At 46.1% G+C, this 18,851-nt stretch overlaps 1 protein-coding gene across 1 annotated transcript in view; it reads right to left on the bottom strand.

Annotated features, from left to right (window-relative positions):
* The window catches only part of LOC112229354 (ephrin type-A receptor 7-like), a 181,065-nt gene that overhangs the window by 6,245 nt on the left and 155,969 nt on the right, over positions 1–18,851 (bottom strand). Inside the window, exons 6-13 of the mRNA XM_042310483.1 lie at positions 18,367–18,491; positions 15,423–15,648; positions 15,019–15,127; positions 9,043–9,098; positions 6,340–6,465; positions 5,631–5,816; positions 4,002–4,063; positions 3,546–3,749 (exon numbers count right to left, since the gene is read on the bottom strand). Coding sequence (XP_042166417.1) covers positions 3,546–3,749; positions 4,002–4,063; positions 5,631–5,816; positions 6,340–6,465; positions 9,043–9,098; positions 15,019–15,127; positions 15,423–15,648; positions 18,367–18,491 — 1,094 coding nt within the window. The remainder of the gene's footprint in view (positions 1–3,545; positions 3,750–4,001; positions 4,064–5,630; positions 5,817–6,339; positions 6,466–9,042; positions 9,099–15,018; positions 15,128–15,422; positions 15,649–18,366; positions 18,492–18,851) is intronic.

Genomic DNA, 18,851 nt, shown 5'->3' with positions numbered 1-18,851 from the left:
GCAAAGAGAAACGACAGTCCATCATTTGCTTTAAGACATGAAGGTCAGTCAATCCGGAAAATGTCAAGCACTTTAAATGTTTCTTCAAGTGCAGTCGCAAAAACCATCAAGCGCTATGATGAAACTGGCTCTCATGAGGACCGCCACAGGAATGGAAGACCCAGAGTTACCTCTAATGAATTTATACAATGCAGCAGAGTTAACTCCTTCAGAGTTCAAGTAACAAACACATCTCAACATCAACTGTTCAGAGGAGACTGTGTCAATCAGGCCTTCATGGTTGAATTGTTTTAAAAAAAACTACTAAAGGACACCCATAAGAAGAGACTTGCTTGGGCCAAGAAACACGAGCAATGGACATTAAGACCGGTGGAAATCTGTCCTTTGGTCTGATGAGTCCAAATTTGAGATTTTTTTGTTCCAACCGCTGTGTCTTTGTGAGATGCAGAGTAGGTGAATGGATGATCTCCGCATGTGTGGTTCCCACCATGAAGCATGGAGGAGGAGGTGTGATGGTGTGGGGTTGCTTTGCTGGTGACACTGTCTGTGATTTATTTAGTATTCATGGCACACTTAACCAGCATGGCTACCACAGCATTCTGCAGCGATACGCCATCCCATCTGGTTTGTGTTTAGTGGGACTATCATTTGTTTTCAACAGCACAATGACCCAAAACACACCTCCAGGCTGTGCTGCATCAGATGACCTGGCCTCCACAGTCACCTGACCTTAACCCAATTGAGATGGTTTGGGATGAGTTGGACCACAGAGTGAAGGAGAAGCAGCCAAACGAGTGCTCAGCATATGTGGGAACTCCTTCAAGACTGTTGGAAAAGCATTCCTCATGAAGCTGGTTGAGAGAATGCCTTGAGTGTGCAAAGCTTTCATCAAGGCAAAGGGAGGATACTTAAAATAATCTCAAATATAAAATATACTTTGATTTGTTTAACACTTTTTTGGTTACTACATGATTCCATATATGTTATTTCATAGTGTTGATGTCTTCACTATTATTCTACAATGTAGAAAATAGTCAAACTAAAGAAAAACTCTTGAATGAGTAGGCATGTCCAACCTTTTGACTGGTACTGTATGTACATCATATCAAAGTTTATTTGTCATGTGTGTAGACCTTACAGTGAAAGGCTTACTTACAAGCCCTTAACCAACAGTGCAGTGTTTAAGTAAAACATAGGTATTAGGTAAACAATAGATAAGTAAATAAAAATAAATAGAAACAGTAAAAAATTACAGTAGCGAGGCTATGTACAGGTGGTGGTACCAGTACAGAGTCAATGTGCGGGTGCACCGGTTAGTCGTGCTATTTGAGGTAATATGTACATGTAGGATTAATTAAAGTGACTATGCATAGATGATAAACAGAGAGTAGCAGCAGTGTAAAAAAGGGGTTGGTGGGGGGGAGCATAGTCTGTGTAGCCATTTGATTAGCTGTTCAGGAGTCTTTTGGCTTGGGGGTAAAAGCTGTTGATATGGGCTTTTGGTCCTAGACTTGGTGCTCTGGGACAGAGAGAACCGTCTATGCCTGGGGTGGTTGGAGTCTTTGAACATTTTTAGGGCCTTCCTCTGACACCGCCTGGTATAGAGGTCCTGGAAGGCAGGAAGCTTGGCCCCGGTGATGTACTGGGCCGTACGCACTACCCTCTGAAGTGCCTTGCGGTCGGGAGGCCAAGCAGCTGCCGTACCAGGCAGTGATGCAACCAGTCAGCATGCGCTCGATGTTGCAGCTGTAGAAGTAGGACCCATGCCAAATCTTTTTAGTTTCCTGAGGGGGAATAGACGTTGTCGTGCCATCTACACAACTTTCTTGGTGTGTTTGGACCTTTCTAGTTTGTTGGTGATGTGGACACCAAGGAACTTGAAGCTCTCAACCTGCTCCACTGCAGCCCCGTCGATGAGAATGGAGACGTGCTCGGTCCTCCTTTTCCTGTGGTCCACAATCATCTCCTTTGTCTTGATTACGCTGAGGGATAGGTTGTTATTCTGGCACCACCCGGACAATTCTCTGACCTCCTCCCTATAGGCTGCTGTCTCATCGTTGTCAGTGATGAGGCCTACCACTGTTGTGTCGTCTGCAAACTTAATGATGGTGTTGGAGTGGTGTTTAGTCCCAGGATCCTTAGCTTAGTGATGAGCTTTGAAGGCACTATGGTGTTGAACGCTGAGCTGAAGTCAATGAATAGCATTCTCACGTAGGTGTTCCTTTTGTCCAGGTGTGAAAGGGCCGTGTGGAGTGTGTCTAGGGTTTCTGGGATAACGGTGTTGATGTGAGCCATGACCAGCCTTTCAAAGCACCTCATGGCTACAGACGTGAGTGCTACGGGTCAGTAGTCATTTAGGAACATGGGCAACCAGTACGAGAGTAGCGTAGTCATTCCTACCGAAATGAATACAATTGAAACACAAAAAAAACGAAAACCTTTCAGTTATACAACTTATCTTGTCACGACTTCCAGCTTTGGAAATAAAATGTGCCACAAGGAAAACGTTATTTTCTGAATCGCCATTCAAGTTGTACTTCATCGCTACTCCAGAATAGTTCTGGTTCCCGTTGTTGCAGTTTAAATCATCATGTAATGTACAGTCAAATCAAATGTATCCTACACACTGTCTCATCTAAATCTCATCTCAAATCAACCACTGTCAACCAAAAGAGAGTGGAAAAAAAGTGAGTCAGACAAAGAGAAGGAGAAACCACAGGGAAACACTGATTCATTATAGAATGCATTTTAAATCATAGTCTGCACTGCACACACACTTGCACATCCGATTCATTATAAAGGGGAAATACTAAAAGAAGCACACCTCTCCCGCCGGCTTCAATGGGCTTCTTTTAACGATGTCGTTGTCATTTGAATGTATGATTTTTATAGCATTTTTTTTTTTACAAGATGAGATTTTTTGTATTTATTAGGAGTAATATATTTTACAGGAGAAGATATCAGCCAGGTCTCTCACCAGTGTGGTCTATATGGGTAAAGACTAAACAAGGTAGTAAACAATGTAAACAATATGGTACATATCCCAGTACATATAGTATGTATTACCTATCACAGTGAAACTAAAGAAGGTTGTAAACAATACGGTTTTCAACCATGTAAATATCAATACATATCAGTCAGTAGTCTCACCAGCGTGGTGTAGATGACCTCTATGGGTAAAGAGTAAAGACTATAGGTAGAAATATATTATTTAAAAAAAAATCTAATACACAGTACTAGTAAAAATATATAACAAGTAATATACGTTTTACTAGTAATATAATATCAGTCAGTCCCTTCACCAGTGTGCTGGAGATGACCTCTATGGGTGAAGAGTAAAGACTATAGGTAGTAATATAATATCAGTCAGTCCCTTCACCAGTGTGCTGGAGATGACCTCTATGGGTGAAGAGTAAAGACTATAGGTAGTAATATAATAGAAAAAAAAACATTATAATAATTGTAATATATAGTACTAGTTAAAAATATACATATCTAGTAATATACTTTTTTACTTGTAATAGAATATCAGTCAGTAGTCTCACCATTGTGCTGTAGATGGCCTCCATCTTGTCCTCTTGGAGGGGTCTGAAGCCGGACACCTTGCAGCCCAGGCTGGCGTTGACCAGTACCTTGTGGGCGGCCAGGCGGCGGTGGACGAAGCCCATCTCTGTCAGGTACTTCATCCCAGAGGCCACGCCCCCCAGCATGTCCATCAACTGGAGCACGGAGAGCTGGCCCTCGTGCTTCTGGAGGGGGGAGGGGGGGGGTCGATAGTAGGGTTAAGGACCATAGAGATGCAATATAATACATTGCATTTCCGACGGAGAACAAACTCCGTTATGAAAGATTCAACGACATGATGGTTAGTTATGTGGCTTTATAAGGATACACAACATGCCTTGGGATTTATTTTATACCAACCATCTATTTTAACGTTTGGAAAGTAGACCAGGGGTCATGCTGAGGTAAACACTGTTACAGTATGCACACACTCTTACCCTGAGGAAGGAGTCCAGGGGCCCATTGGACATGCTCTCCAACACAATCATCATGGTGTTACCTACACACACACACACGTTATTATTATAGTCCAGCTGGCTTGGGGGCAGCAGTGGTTATGCACTGCCATTCTTCATCTACTGGAGAGGAGCAGGATGGCCTGTGTGCTGCTCTCTCAGTCACGCCAAGTTGAATGACACCACACACACACACACACACACACATACTTCACACTCGCTGAGTGCAGGTGGCCAGAGTGTATCAAAATAGTGAAGGGAGAGAAGACAGAAACCTGAGAGGGGGAAAAAGAGAGGACAGTAGGAGACGAAACTGGGGTAGGAATTAGGGAACGGGAGAGGGAAAGAACACACAAAAAGTAGAAGAAGAGGGGACAGAAAGAGCGCTGGGATAAGGAGGGAGAGATGGTGAGGGTGAGGGAGAGATGGTGAGGGAGAGAGCAGCCAACTAAGGGGAAAAGGATGCTGCTCCATTAGAAAGACAGGAAGCAGAGACTCCCTTTAGTGACCAGCTAGTGTGTGTGTGTGTGTGTGTGTGTGTGTGTGTGTGTGTGTGTGTGTGTGTGTGTGTGTGTGTGTGTGTGCACGTCAGCCAGAGATGGAGCAAAGTAACATGGAAACTGAGCACACACACACACACACATACCGCTTGCTGGCTGTGATCTAAGTGCCTTATAAATGGACACCATCAGCCTCCCTGAGGCACCCTCTATCCCAAATAGACAGACTGGAGGAGAGGCAGACAGGACTAAAACCATGACATTAACCCATCACTCTGTTCTACCACATCATACGTTATCATGCAACACTAACATACAGAACTACCGCTTCACTAAAACACTAGCATTACTCTGGCTCACTACTCTATCACGCTTCACCACAAGACTACCTCTTCTTCCCTACCAGGCCAACTATCCTGCTGATCTCCCCTACCACACACTACCTGGTATCCTACACCACCTCCCCCTGGTGCCCCCTGCTGGACGTTTAGCTAGCCGCACGTCTCTGTCTCTCTAATGACCCTCTCTGTAGTGCTGGAGCCCTCTGATGGAGGGAGAGGTGGTGGGGGTGGAAGGGGGTCGAATGGCGGGCTAGTGGGGTGATTTACAATCCGAGGGCGGTGTGTGTGGTGTGCGACAGTTTGAATGAGTGTGTATGCACACCGGTGTGTGAGCATGCACACGTGTGAGTGTGTGTGTGTAAGGTGGCGGGGAAGATTAGAGTGGGTTTCAGAGTCCTGCTGTGTCTCTAGCACCAATTACCGTATCCAACACATCTGCTACAGTCGTATGGTGCACAGTGTGTGTTCAGGCAGGCAGGCACCAGTCCCATTCGTTTCAACCCTGGTTCAACCTCATCTGCCCCCCTGAAACATTACCCCTCTGAACCTCTCCTCACCTACCTTTCTCCATTAACCTTTTCCCCCTCTCCCTTCTCTGCTGGAATTCAACTGCTGTCCGTCTGCCAATGAGTAATCTTTTTGGGTTTGTGCGGTCTGTTCAGTAAATGCCTCCCCCAGACAGTTGCCCCCTATAAAGCATAGTAAAAAAGGAGCTAGGTGTAAATGCATGGGGGCTAAGGGTTCATTTGAGATTTCGGTAACTAGCTCACCGCTGGTGATGACCCCCTCCAGACGGACGATGTTGGAGTGGTCAAACTGTCCCAGTATCCCGGCCTCGCTGAGGAAGGAGCGCCTCTGTTTCTCTGAGCAGCCGGCCCTCAGTGTCTTGATGGCCACCGGAAGCTCCCGCTTACTGGGCAGCTTGAGACAGCCACGACACACCTCCCCAAAGTCACCTGCAGGTGGAGACACAGAGACAGGGTTAGATAGTGGACTGCAGTGCTGGTTTATCAGAGAGAGAGGTGGGGGTGAGTAAGAGATGAGGAGAGAGAGAGAGAGAGAGAGATGAGGAGAGAGAGAGAGATATAAGGAGAGAGAGAGATGAGGAGAGAGAGAGAGATAAGAGGAGAGAGAGAGATTGATTGATATAAGGAGAGAGAGAGATATAAGGAGAGAGAGAGATGAGGATAGAGAGAGATATATATAAGGAGAGAGAGATGAGGAGAGAGAGAGAGAGAGATGAGGAGAGAGAGAGAGAGATGAGGAGAGAGAGAGAGATATAAGGAGAGAGAGAGATATAAGGAGAGAGAGAGATGAGGAGAGAGAGAGATGAGGAGAGAGAGAGAGAGAGAGAAAGGAGATAAAAACAGGGCAAACAGGGAGGGGAGATAGAGGAGTGAAAATTGGCAAAGATAAGAGACAGAAGTACAAAGAAAGAGAATATGAGAGTATACGAAAGCCAAAGCACTGTCTCAGTACCTGTGTGGACAATTCTCTCTATCTTGATGCTGGAGTTGTCGAGCTCTTTGGCAAAGGTGAGGACAGCCTGCACCAGATCCTCACACGTCTCTGGGTCTATGTAGGTCCTCCGGGTCGGGATCTTAACTGTGGGACACGGAAAGTCACCCAAGATTACAACCTGCAACAATCTACCACAACACCACAGAAACTACACACGCTAGTCCTGTTTGTGAGTCACAAAACCGTATTTAAGGTACGCAAAATACAGCACGACATAAGTGGCAATCCGGTGTAGTCTTTCTTTTGACAACCACTGTATGGATGGTGTGTTTTAAAATCGGACTCTATCGTTTGTCCCGTCACCACCTTCTCACCTATTGTGCTACTTGGGGAAAAAGGGAATCAACCACATCACTGTATGTCTTATTTGTGCAGCTCACATTTCCTGGAGACAGTAGCTCAGTTCAAGGGGTTTGTCTCTTATGACTTCAGAGGAAAAACAATAAGAATTTTCACTAGGAACTAGGGCAGGAAATAATTGTCAGGAAAGAGAAAATCCTGAGGTAAAAGGCCTTAGAGTGTCACTTTGTTATCAGTTTCTATCCTCACAAGGCAACCTTAAAACTCTACCTGCAACAAAGGAATATATATTCAGTTCCTATAACACAAGTATCTGTGAACCCACTAAATGTCTGTCTTGTAAACTCTTGCTTTCTAACCTGCAATCCATTATGAAAGGTGTAAAGTTAAAATGATTAATGATTACTAGTCTCTAAACCCTTTTCAACCCTGACTAGCCCCTCAGCCTTTAACTACTATGTGGCCCATGACCAATGACCAATAAATGTACACTCTCGCCACTAGCCAATGGACTTTTCAAAACCTAATCTTTGACCTCTTACGCAGTCACCCCCGCAGTACAAGACTAGTTCTGGGATGAAGTTACCCTTAGAAACAGATCTAGGATCAGGATATACCCCAAATTGGAATTCATTACTCTGAGGATTCAAAACCAGTGGTACTTAGGCCCTACTTCTACCTAAGAAGCTGGGCCTTCCCAGAAGCCTTTGGGCCAGACTGGTTCTGAAATGTGATTACAACTCTAAATCGACCAGGTCTCGACTCACTGTCTCATAACAGCTTATTGATCACACACACACACACACACACACACACACACACACACACACACACACACACACACACACACACACACACACACACACACACACACACACACACACACACACACACACACACACACACACACACAGACAGATTGCAGAGAAAATGAAAACTTCTCCATTCCAGCTGGCCAGTGTTAAGTGGAAGGATCGAATATCCTCTTTTCCAGAGCAATGGGTTTTGTAACCACACAACATTAATTAAAGCAGGCCAACACCAGTTTTGATTAATTTTCCTCCCTCCCTCTCTCTCCCTCTCTCTCTCTCCCTCTCTCTCTCCCCTCTCTCTCTCTCCCTCTCTCTCCTCTCTCTCTCTCTCTCTCTCTCTCTCTCTCTCTCTCTCTCCCTCTCTCCCTCTCTCCCTCTCTCTCTCTCTCTCTCTCCTCTCTCTCTCCCCTCTCTCTCTCTCTCTCTCTCTCTCTCTCCCTCTCTCTCTCTCCCTCCCTCTCTCCCCCTCTCCTCTCTCTCCCTCTCTCCATCTCTCTCCCTTCCCAATTGGGCTTCTTGTGTAGCTGATTCGTTTCAGGGTTAACCATGTCTTTGCCACAAGCGATTGGGGGGGAAATGAACGGATATAAACACTGCATGATTGCACGAGAGATACACACGCATGAAGGCATGCACACACACAGACGTAATTAGACCCACCGATGGGGGAGGAAACAGCTTCGTGTCCTAACTGATGGGTTAGATGGGCAGCAATATACAACATGCTAGAACAGTGTTGTCCAGGACCACAGTACTGTTGGGGATACTCGGGGTCCAGGGTAGGGAAACACTGTGCTGGAGGGGTTCCCGAGAGACTGCAAATGTATTGTTACCAAGGGGGAGGTGGGGGAGTGAGTACGTGTGTCAGCGTGTGTAAGCTTTTAGTGTGTGTAGATGTCTGTCTGCATTTGTTCACGTCTGAGAGAAAGTGTGTGTGAGCTCGTCGACTGATGGCGTGTTATTTTCCGGGCATATTTAATTCTCAGCTCTCACTCTCACACACACACACACACACACACACACACACACACACACACAGGAAAATTTTCAAACTGCCCACAATCTGTCAAACAAAATCCTTCAAATAGGTTGATGGAAAAACAGAGACACGGGCAACTCTAAAAGTTTGCGACAAACATTCAAACCCTTCCTTCGCGGGGGACGGCAAATCATCTGACTGGCCCCCACTCTCTGTCTTCTTACTCCTCCCTCGCTTGCCTTTGTTCCATCTATCAATTCCCTTCTCCTCATTCCCCCTCTCATCCTCCTCCCTCCCTCCCTACATCCCTATTTATTTCCATCTCTCTCCATCACATCCCGCCTCACACACCATCTAATGGACTGGAGCGGTGTGTTCAGTGTAGCCTAAACACACCCGCGGAATGAAGCCTTAATGGCCACGCACAAGTTAATACCTCACAAGTAATCTCTCTCGGTCAGATGCATGCAGGCAAACAACACACTAGCAGACTCCTCCTCCATCCATAGAGTGCAGACTCAACACACACACACACACAGAGAGGGAGAGTGTGTCGCCACAGTTACTCACATTGGAAGTAGAGCTCTTCGTCTCCCTCTTGACTGGCCTTGCTGTATCCACATTGTCTGCGGGGAGGGAACAAACAAAGCCACACAGACGTAAAACATCACTAACGTTGCAGAAATCGATGGATACAAGTCTTCAATCCCTCTTGGAAATGAGAATAGGTTTCTGGACATCAGTGAATTGGAACTTGGATCAATGGTAGAGCCCCCCCCCCCCATGTTGATCAGTGGAACTGGCTGGACAAAACTCACTTTTGAAACTGGGCATCTTACTGTGGAAATCAAACCTGCTTTGTTTGAGTGGACACACATGGGCAAACACTCATAGTTCGCACATTTCCACAGGCACACACTCCTGCATAAATACACCCCCCTCCCCCCCCGCCGAAACACGCGCGCATCCTGTTCTAATGAGCTGTAAAAACTTCCTCTCACATTGCTCATCCTGTGCCTCAACAGGGGGTCCTAAAGTTGTAAAGTAGAGAAGCCGTCTAATTGGTGGGAATTTCCAACTCAAGAGAGAGTTCAGGGCCTTCCTCTTAACCCTGCTGTTGTGTTCCGGTCGAATTGGACCGATTTACAAGTTTTACAAGTTCTCTCTCTGAAAATTGTAGTTCATGTAATCTGATTGTCACAAGGTTCCATGACTTTGTCCATACAGGGCATCTGAACACACAAAACACATTTAGATGATTTTCGTTACATTTTGGGTGTTTTATTTAACTTTTGTACACCTGTTGTGTTCCCGGTCATTAGAAATGAATGGGCGGGAATACAATTAGTGTATAAAATTGAGTTCAGCCACATGCTCATTCATCAGATGGACACAGACTGCCACATGCATGTGTGTTGAGCACGAGCACACACACACACACACACACACACACACACACACACACACACACACACACACACACACACACACACACACACACACACACACACACACACACACACACACACACACACACACACACACACACACACACACACACACACACACACACACACACACACACACACACACACACACACACACACACACACACACACACACACGTCACTCCCCTTCTTGGCTTCCATGGCAAACCCCACGGGAACCTTTCCCCAATAGAATCTTTCCCCCACGGAACCACACCTGTTGGTATTCTCACAAACAATCTCAACATTGTTTCAATAATATATAGAACTTTTCTCGCAGCTCTGGTATATCAAGCTTTTTTGAGGCCTTGCTCACAATTCATTCTGTGGCAGCACAATGACCAAACGATATACTGTATGTGAGGCTCTTGATCATATCTTTGATCATGACACTGGTGAGGAGAGAGAGAGAGGTCAGGAAACTGACATTGAAGTAGTCTGTGATAAATAGCACAATATATTTCATCTGAGTATTTGTTATAGTTAAAATAATACATACATTATGCTTTTTTTGTGTTTTTTTTAAACTCAAAAACAAGTTGTATGAGTTCAGGTCAATGAGGCCTACAGGACACATAAAGAGCCAATAGAAGTTCAAAACTTGTAATGTTCACAAGAACTGAAGTTGATACAAAGATCTAAACACAACATTAGGTGATAATATATGTATTATTATGGATCTATAATCAGCTATAACGGGGCGGTCATTTTGGACCGGGAACACAGAATAAACTAACATGAAAGGAGCACAACAGGAGGGTTAAGACCACCAGAGTGAGACATTAAGAACTGAATGGGGTCAGCCAGAGCCAGGCATTCTGATTGGCCACCATGCACGCAGGCATAACAAGGGATTAAGATGAGGACAGAGGCCTTTGATTGAAGTACAGTTCGAGTCGAAGGGAAGCATTCAGAGTGGTCCATAATTCACTACCAGTTTGACACAAAAGAAAGACACCGGGGCCAGGCAGAGCTAAAGGCTAAATATGTGCATACATATATATAATAAACACAGGAGGCTGGTGAAGGGAGGACGTCTCATAATAATGCCTTGAACGGAGTCAATGGAATGGTGTCCAACACATTGAAACCATGTGTTTAATACCATTCCATTTACTCCGTTCCAGCCATTACTACGAGCCCGTCCTCCCCATTTAAGGTGCCACCAGCCGCCTGTGGTGTGCAATATACACGAGTCTGTGAGTGCACGTCGTCGTTTTAGTGTGCTCGCAACTGTGCATTCGTGTGTACAATATGTCTGTAGTGTGTGATTGCATGTCCGTGTAAGTGTGGTCTGGCTGTCTGCCGTGTGTGTGTGTGTGCTTGTTAATGTGTGTGTCTGTCCACATGTGTGTGCATGCCTGGTCTGTGTGAGTGTCCTTGTTCAAATGTGTTAATGCGCACGTCAAGCCGTATCACCAGTGCATGCACACGGTGTGATGGGAAAGACCGGTTTGGTGGGGGGGGACCTGACACATATAGACTCTTAACCTGCAGGGCCAGAGAGAGAGGAGTGGGGAAAATAAGGCAAGCCTATAGGGCCAATCTGTCAGGACCAACCAGCAGACACATGCAGAGAGAGATAGGGCAAGAGAGCAGAAGGCATAGAACGGCCTGGTTCCATTTGAGCCCCGACACCTGCAGCTCCCCCAGACAGGTGTAAGCTCCACCTAGCCCTCCAACATTTCAAGTGGAGCCTCCACTGTAGTGTATACATTTCCACCTGGGAACACCAAATGGGAAGGGGTCCGAATGGAACCAGGCCCAAGGTCCTTTTTATTTGATTATTTAACCTCGATGCTGACAGGGAGTCAATGCCGAGACAATACACATCAACACCTTAAAGTACACTCTCCAAGAGAGGAGGGGGCAGCTTCATTGTGTCATCCTCTCTCTGTGTAGACTGGGGCTGGGGGGGGGGACTGGGTCAGGCAGGAAAAGAATGAGGGTGAAAGAGAGGAGGAATGGTCCAAACAAAGGGATGACAGGAAGGAGGGAGGAGCGGGGGAGGAGTGCAGACATGCCTGTACCTGGGGGTTGACAGCTGACAGTAGGGAGAAAGAGGAGGAGGAGGAAGAGTGGAGAAGGAGGTGGAGAGCAGCACCACGCTAGTAGGAGCTATGTTGGAGGAGCTGGGCGAGAGACTGCTGGGTAGAAGAGAAGAAGGGGAGGGGGCAGGGCTAAGTCACATCCTCTCTCCTCATTGGCTACAGGACAGGTGCAAATGATGTAATGGGACAGGGTGGAAGTAAACCAGAAGGTATGCACGGTGCTTTCACCCAGAGCCGAGATTAATTGGCAAAAATACCTCATCTCTTCCAGTGAGTAGCACATTAGACTGCCATGTAGTCTGCCAACATGGGAAATTCTGCCGAACTCTGTAAGAGAGGCCATTTTAGAGTACTGGGATTGACCTTGTGAAGAGCATAGAGAGCCTCACAGGTACTGACATAAAAGGGAAAGGGGGGAGCCAAGCTGAGGGAGTGAGGGACATAGCGCACTATTGGTCAGGTGTGCAAGGAGGAAGTGAGCAAAACAAAAAGAGCAAATAGTGGTAGTGGTGCACTGGTGTGTACCAGGCGTGCAGCAAGCGATACAAGGGATTATTTTCCTTCCATCCGTCTCATACACCCCTCCTATGATTGTGTCACAGGCCTTCCACTTACGCTGATCGTTCTTTCTTTCCTTCCATTCTACTTTTTCTTTTTCTCCCTCGATCCAACCTCTCAACTGACCGTGTGACCAACGGTGTCTGTCCGGAGGCAGCAGAGGGTAAACAATCAGTGCTCTGACCAGCCAAGCCTGAGCTTCCTGGAGAGATTAGGGGCTGCTGCTGCTGCCCTGAAACCTTGGCACTATCAAACTCTGTCAAGCAAGAACGAACTGTGTGTGTGTGTGATGCATCGGTCTGTTCACGCTTATCTAAATTAAAGTAGGAAACTATTCGTTTTTATATGCAGTATGGCAATAACTGCGCGTGTCGGTGTCGGTGTGTGCATGACTATGACAAAATCTCCACTATATATGTGTGTGTGTGTGTGTGTGTGTGTCCCAGTAATGTATCCATAACTCGTCTCTAAGAGGAAGGGTGAGGAGGGAGTGTTTGGAGGAGGGATGGAGGATATTCATGTATACACCATATGACCCCTAGGCAAAACATCTAGCCGACTCCAAACAATTTAAAACCGCTTGATTTGACAGGGCCATTTCATTCAAGTAGACATAATCTATGTGGACAGACAGAGAGTGTGTGTATGTGTGTGTGTGTGTGTGTGTGTGCGCACACGTCTCAGTGAGGAGGTCATCTGTAACAGTTGCCCCGCGGGGATGTCGGGGGTCAGCCATATTTGCAAACGAGGAAGCATGGTAATTGAGGTATCAACCCATTTGTCTTTGCCTCTGTGGTCGGGACATAAAGAGACGGCTGATAACCATATTCTCATAGACTGACGAATGATGCGAGCGTTCTGGATGAACAGTTTGGAATAGATCCATTCTCAATGAAGGACAATCGGTTCACGCCGGCAGGGATTCGGGACAGGGCGTCTCCTGTCCGCAGGATTGCGTCCTTGAAACGTGTCTGTGGGCACGCGTCCATAAAGTACCGTATGTGTCTAGGTGAGCGTGTAAAGGATTCATAAAGCACGGCGGTGTGAGGGCGGAATTGCGCCCGCGAGGTGCTACATATCCCTGTGTGCGGGCGCGCGCTCATGGGTACGCGAAATAAGCGCGCGCCCGATTGACAGTTCCTCCTCAACGTATGGCGTTGGCGTGAATGAAGAAATGGGAGACATTTCCCTCCATCTCCATCTCCATCTCCCAGATCCATGTGGAGCAGGAGACAAATAGAAGGAAATAGACGGTTGGTATAATCAGAGATTCCTCCAACACAAATATACTGTCTGAAAGGAGCAATGCTATCAGATCAGGGTGATCAGGATGATAGATCTACTGTGGGTGTGTGTGTGTGTGTGTGTGTGTGTGTGTACATCACGTGTTCCTCTCTTACTGAGAAGACTAACATTTTGTGAAGGTTCAGGCGACATGTTAAACACACCGCCTGTGAATGGCTCTGTATAAGAGAGTTAACCAAATGGGTCACATCTGATTGCGGCCGTGTGTAATTGTGTGCGACTGCGTGGGAGTGTGGTTCTGCATGCCAACACGCCGGGGCACGTGTGTGAGGGTGCGGGGGGAGTGTGTGTGGGCGTGTGAGTTGTTTTTTTCTTCTTCTTTTCAACAGACCTGAACAGATGTGAACGTGCACCGAGATGGAACGCCAAGCAGAAAACCACCATGTCTCCACCGACCTGAATAAAACTCACGCGTGTGTGCCTGAGACACAATGACCTTATGGAGTTGCCCTTATGTCATGTAGTTACTACACTGGTAACCAAAGTCCTCAATTGTGCATGACAACTGTAAATAATTGTACAGAAAACGACGAGTTACAAAGTAAGAGCGCAAGCCAAATTCTATTGAAAGGACTTAGCTGTATACTGTACCTAACCCTAAGAGGACAGGTCAAATTGAAATCATGAAAATGTCCCGAGTGTAACGATGCAACCGTTTAGCACGGCTACCCCAGCATTGACAATAGACCGTCTAATGTCGCTTGTTAATGCTCTATATTACAGTGGCTCTGAACACAGCTGATTGAACATGCATTACAGCTCTTCTCAATGTGATTACATGCTTTGAGGCAGAGTGCTTCTCCTCATTGGATTATTGTAATCAGGATTATGATGGAGTGGCATGAGCAGTGACTGAGTGTGTGTTTAGAAGTGTGTGTGTGCATATTATGTGTGTGTGTGTGTACCTTCTTCAGATGTAATTGCTTGTGTGTGTGTGTACGTACATGTTGTGTATACTAGTATGAGTGTGTTTGTACGATGTGTGTTGTGTGTGTGTGTACTTTCTTCAGATTGTTTGTGTGTGTGTGTGTGCACGCTGTGTATATCAGTATGAGTGTGCACGTTGTGTATATCTGTATGAGTGTGTGTGTGTGTGTGTGTGTGTGTGTGTGTGTGTGTGTGTGTGTGTGTGTGTGTGTGTGTACCTTCTCCAGAGGAGCAGGCCCACTCCCATAGAGAGCAGCATGATGAGGGCGGCCACAGACACCACCACGATGATGATTACTGGGTTCTGCTCACTGGACGCCAGCGCCACTGTGGATTGGAACGGACATATTGTTTAAGAGCAGGCACATGGGAGAATACACACACACACACACACAAACAGATGACAATAAAGGGACACCCTATCACAGAGCAAAAAGAAGAGCCATTTCACGGCTTGATTTCAAAATCCCGGAGCTCCTCCACACACACACCTCAGTCTTTAGCAAACACGAGGCCATCATTGTGTGGGCTGGCCGGACGCCGCCACGACCATATCCTAAGCTGCCTCACGGCGTTGGAACAAGATAGTCGAGGAAAAGGAGCGAGGAATGGCCATACTCACATTCACCAAGCGTCTGCAGCTCCAGGGGAGCGCTGTAGCCTCCGTAGTCGATGGGAGAGGGGGAGGAGGAAGAGGAGGAGGAAGAGGCGGAGAGGAGGGAGGAGGAGGGGGCCGGGGTGGAGAAGGGGCGGATGAGGAAGACGTAGGTGGTGCCGGCCTTGAGGTTGTTGACGCTGATGCGGGTGGCGGCCGTCTTGACCGTTGAGTAGCTCTTGTCCTTCTGTTCCTGAATGAGGAAGGAGAGAGAGTGGCAGGAAGGAACTACGAAAGCACCAAGTGGGTGTACGCTCTGTTTCAAGACCCTTAAAAAAACATTTTGTTACATTGTCATTTGGAGCTCAGTAGGTAGAGCAAGGCGCTCGCAAAGCCAGGACAGTGGGTTAGATTCCCAGGACCGCATGTCCGTAAAATGTATGCACGCACGCATGACTAAGTCGCTTCGGATAAAATGGCATACACGATTATATTTTAGCAATGAACTTTTCCTCTTTGATGATCCGGAGTGGGGTCTATACATGCCATAAGATCACTCAGAGAGAGTTGGGCCAGTGCCCTTGTGCAAGGCACTGACCCTGTTAAACAACACATTTCACTGCACCTATCCGGGGGATGGGACAATAAAACATCTACAGTACCAGACAAAAGTGTGGACACACCTACTCATTCCAGGCGTTTTCTTTATTTTTACTATTACCTACATTGTAGAATAATAGTGAAGACATCAAAACTATGAAAGAACACATTTGGAATCATGAAGTAACCAGAAAAGTGTAGTAATCAAAATATATTTCATATTTGAGATTCTTCAAAGTAGCCACCCTTTGCCTTGATGACAGCTTTGCACACTCTTGGCATTCTCTCAACCAGCTTCATGAGGTAGTCACCTGGAATGCATTTCAATTAACAGGTGTGCCTTGTTAAAAGTGAATTTGTGGAATTCCTTTCCTTCTTAATGCATTTGAGCCAATCAGTTGTGTTGTGATAAGGTAGGGGTGGTATACAGAAGGTAGCCCTATTTGGTGAAAGACCAAGTCCATACTATGGCAAGAAAGGCTCAAATAAGCAAAGAGAAACAGTCCATCATTGCTTTAAGACGTGATGCTCAGTCATTCAAAACCTTTGAAAGCTTCTTCAAGTGCAGTCGCAAAAACCGGAGGAAGAGGAAGACCCAGAGTTACCTCTGCTGCAAAGGATAAGTTCATTAGAGTTAACTGCACCTCAGATTGCAGTCCAAATAAATGCTTCACAGAGTTCAAGTAACAGACACATCTCAACATCAACTGTTCAGAGGAGACTGTGTGAATCAGGCCTTCATGGTTGAATTGCTGCAAAGAAACAACTACTAAATGACACCAATAATAAGAAGAGACTTGCTTGGGCCAAGAAACATGAGCAATGGACATTAGACCAGTGGAAATCTGTCCTTTGGTCTGATGAGTCCAAATGTTATATTTTTGGTTCCAACCACCGTGTCTTTGTGGACTGTAGGTGAACGGATGATCTCCGCATGTGTGGTTCCCACCGTGAAGCAAGGAGGGGGTGTGATGGTGCTTTGCTGGTGACACTGTCAGTGATTTATTTGGAATTCAAGGCACACTTAACCAGCATGGCTACCACAGCATTCTGCAGCGATACACCATCCCATCTGGTTTGTGCTTAGTGGGACTATCATTTGTTTTTCAACAGGACAATATGACCCAACACACCTCCAGGCTGCGTAAGGGCTATTTGACCAAAAAGGAGAGATGTTGCATCAGATGACCTGGCCTCCACAAACACCTGACCTCAAGCCAATTGAGATGTGTGGGAACTCCTTCAAGACTTCAAGGCATATGTGGGAACTCCTTCAAGACGGTTGGAAAAGCATTCCAGGTGAAGTTGGCTGAGAGAATGCTAAGAGTGTGCAAAGCTGTCATCAAGGCAAAGGGTGGCTATTTGAAGAATCTAAAAATATATTTGGATTTTTTAAAACTTTTCTTTGTTACTACAGAGTTCATAGTGTTGATGTCTTCATTATTATTCTTCAATGTAGAAAATAGTAAAGAATAAAGAAAAACCCTAGAATGAGTAGGTGTCCAAACTTTAGACTGGTACACTGTGTGTGTGTGTGTGTGTGTGTGTGTGTGTGTGTGTGTGTGTGTGTGTGTGTGTGTGTGTGTGTGTGTATATGTGTGTGTATGTATGTGTGTGTGTGTGTATGTGTGTGTATGTATATATATATATATATATATATATATATATTTTAACATTTTTTTTTATTACTATTTTTTTTTTTTATTACTATTTTAAAGCAGACTTGCGTGATTTAAAATGGCTTTGATTCTAAAGGTTAACGCGTGGCAGTGATGTGGCGTGCTTAAACCGTCAGCGTCAAAGCAACAGTGTATATGGAGAGAACTCGCCAATCACCATCATGAAGCTTTAAGCCCCCATGATTTGCATGCATGTCTTTGAACGCGTGCGAGTGTGTGTGCGCGCGCCCGTTTGCTCGTCATCGTGCGGTAAATGAGGATTTGGAGGTGCGTGCTCTTTAACGCTGTCGTACGTGTGGAGAGAAGAGAAGAGTGAAAAGTGCACACCGAGATAGACTGACAGGCGCAATGAGAGTCCCTGTGGAGAGACCATTAATAGTGGACATGGTGGATTTGAGAGATGGATGGTGCTCCCGAGAGTGGGATGTGATGGAGGAAGATAATGCGGGGGCAAAATAATGTAACGGAAAGAGAGACGGCTTAAAAGAAGGAGAGGGCCAAGAGACGAGTTGAGAGTGTGGCCGAGTTTAATTGAGAGGGAGTGGAGTAGGGTGAACGCATGAAAGAGCCGTTGCGCGAAAGAGCGGACTTGAGATTAAATCTAAGGCGATGGAATTTTTCCAAGTGTCGGAGTTGACCAAATATGACGACAGTTGAAATGTGACCGTATATGACGGAGGTGACGGCGTTACCTTTTCGTAGTACTTGATCTCGTACTCGGTGCGGCTGCTGTTGGGGTAGCTAGGTTCCCTCCACACCAGGGTGAGGCTGCGCTGCTCAATCTTCTCCGCACGAAACTCACTCACCAGAGAGGGCGCTAGTGAGAAAAAGAGAAGGGGAAAGGACGGGGGGGAGGAGGGGGGGGAGAGAAGAAAATAAATAATGTATGAAATGCATTTGTCAAAGTTCTGTCTGGGACAACTTCATTGAAGTCATAAAAGGGTTATGATGTTAGTAGTGAGTGGAGTGGGTCTCCATACAGATCTGGACGAAGATACATCTTTGTATTTATTGATGGCTGGAGGGTGGGTGGAGATGTTCTCTCCCTCTGAGACTGCTCTCCTCAGAACCTTTGCTTCTGACTCAATAATATCCAGTACATGTACTGTTGGAACACTGAACATTGAAGACTGCAAAAATACCTTTCCACATTCTATGAGAAATACTTTACCACATG

Source organism: Oncorhynchus tshawytscha, linkage group LG31 (genome assembly GCF_018296145.1).
Source record: "Oncorhynchus tshawytscha isolate Ot180627B linkage group LG31, Otsh_v2.0, whole genome shotgun sequence".
Lineage (NCBI taxonomy): Eukaryota > Metazoa > Chordata > Actinopteri > Salmoniformes > Salmonidae > Oncorhynchus > Oncorhynchus tshawytscha.
Note: the sequence above shows the minus strand (reverse complement) of the source record. Positions and strands in the feature narration are given on the sequence as shown.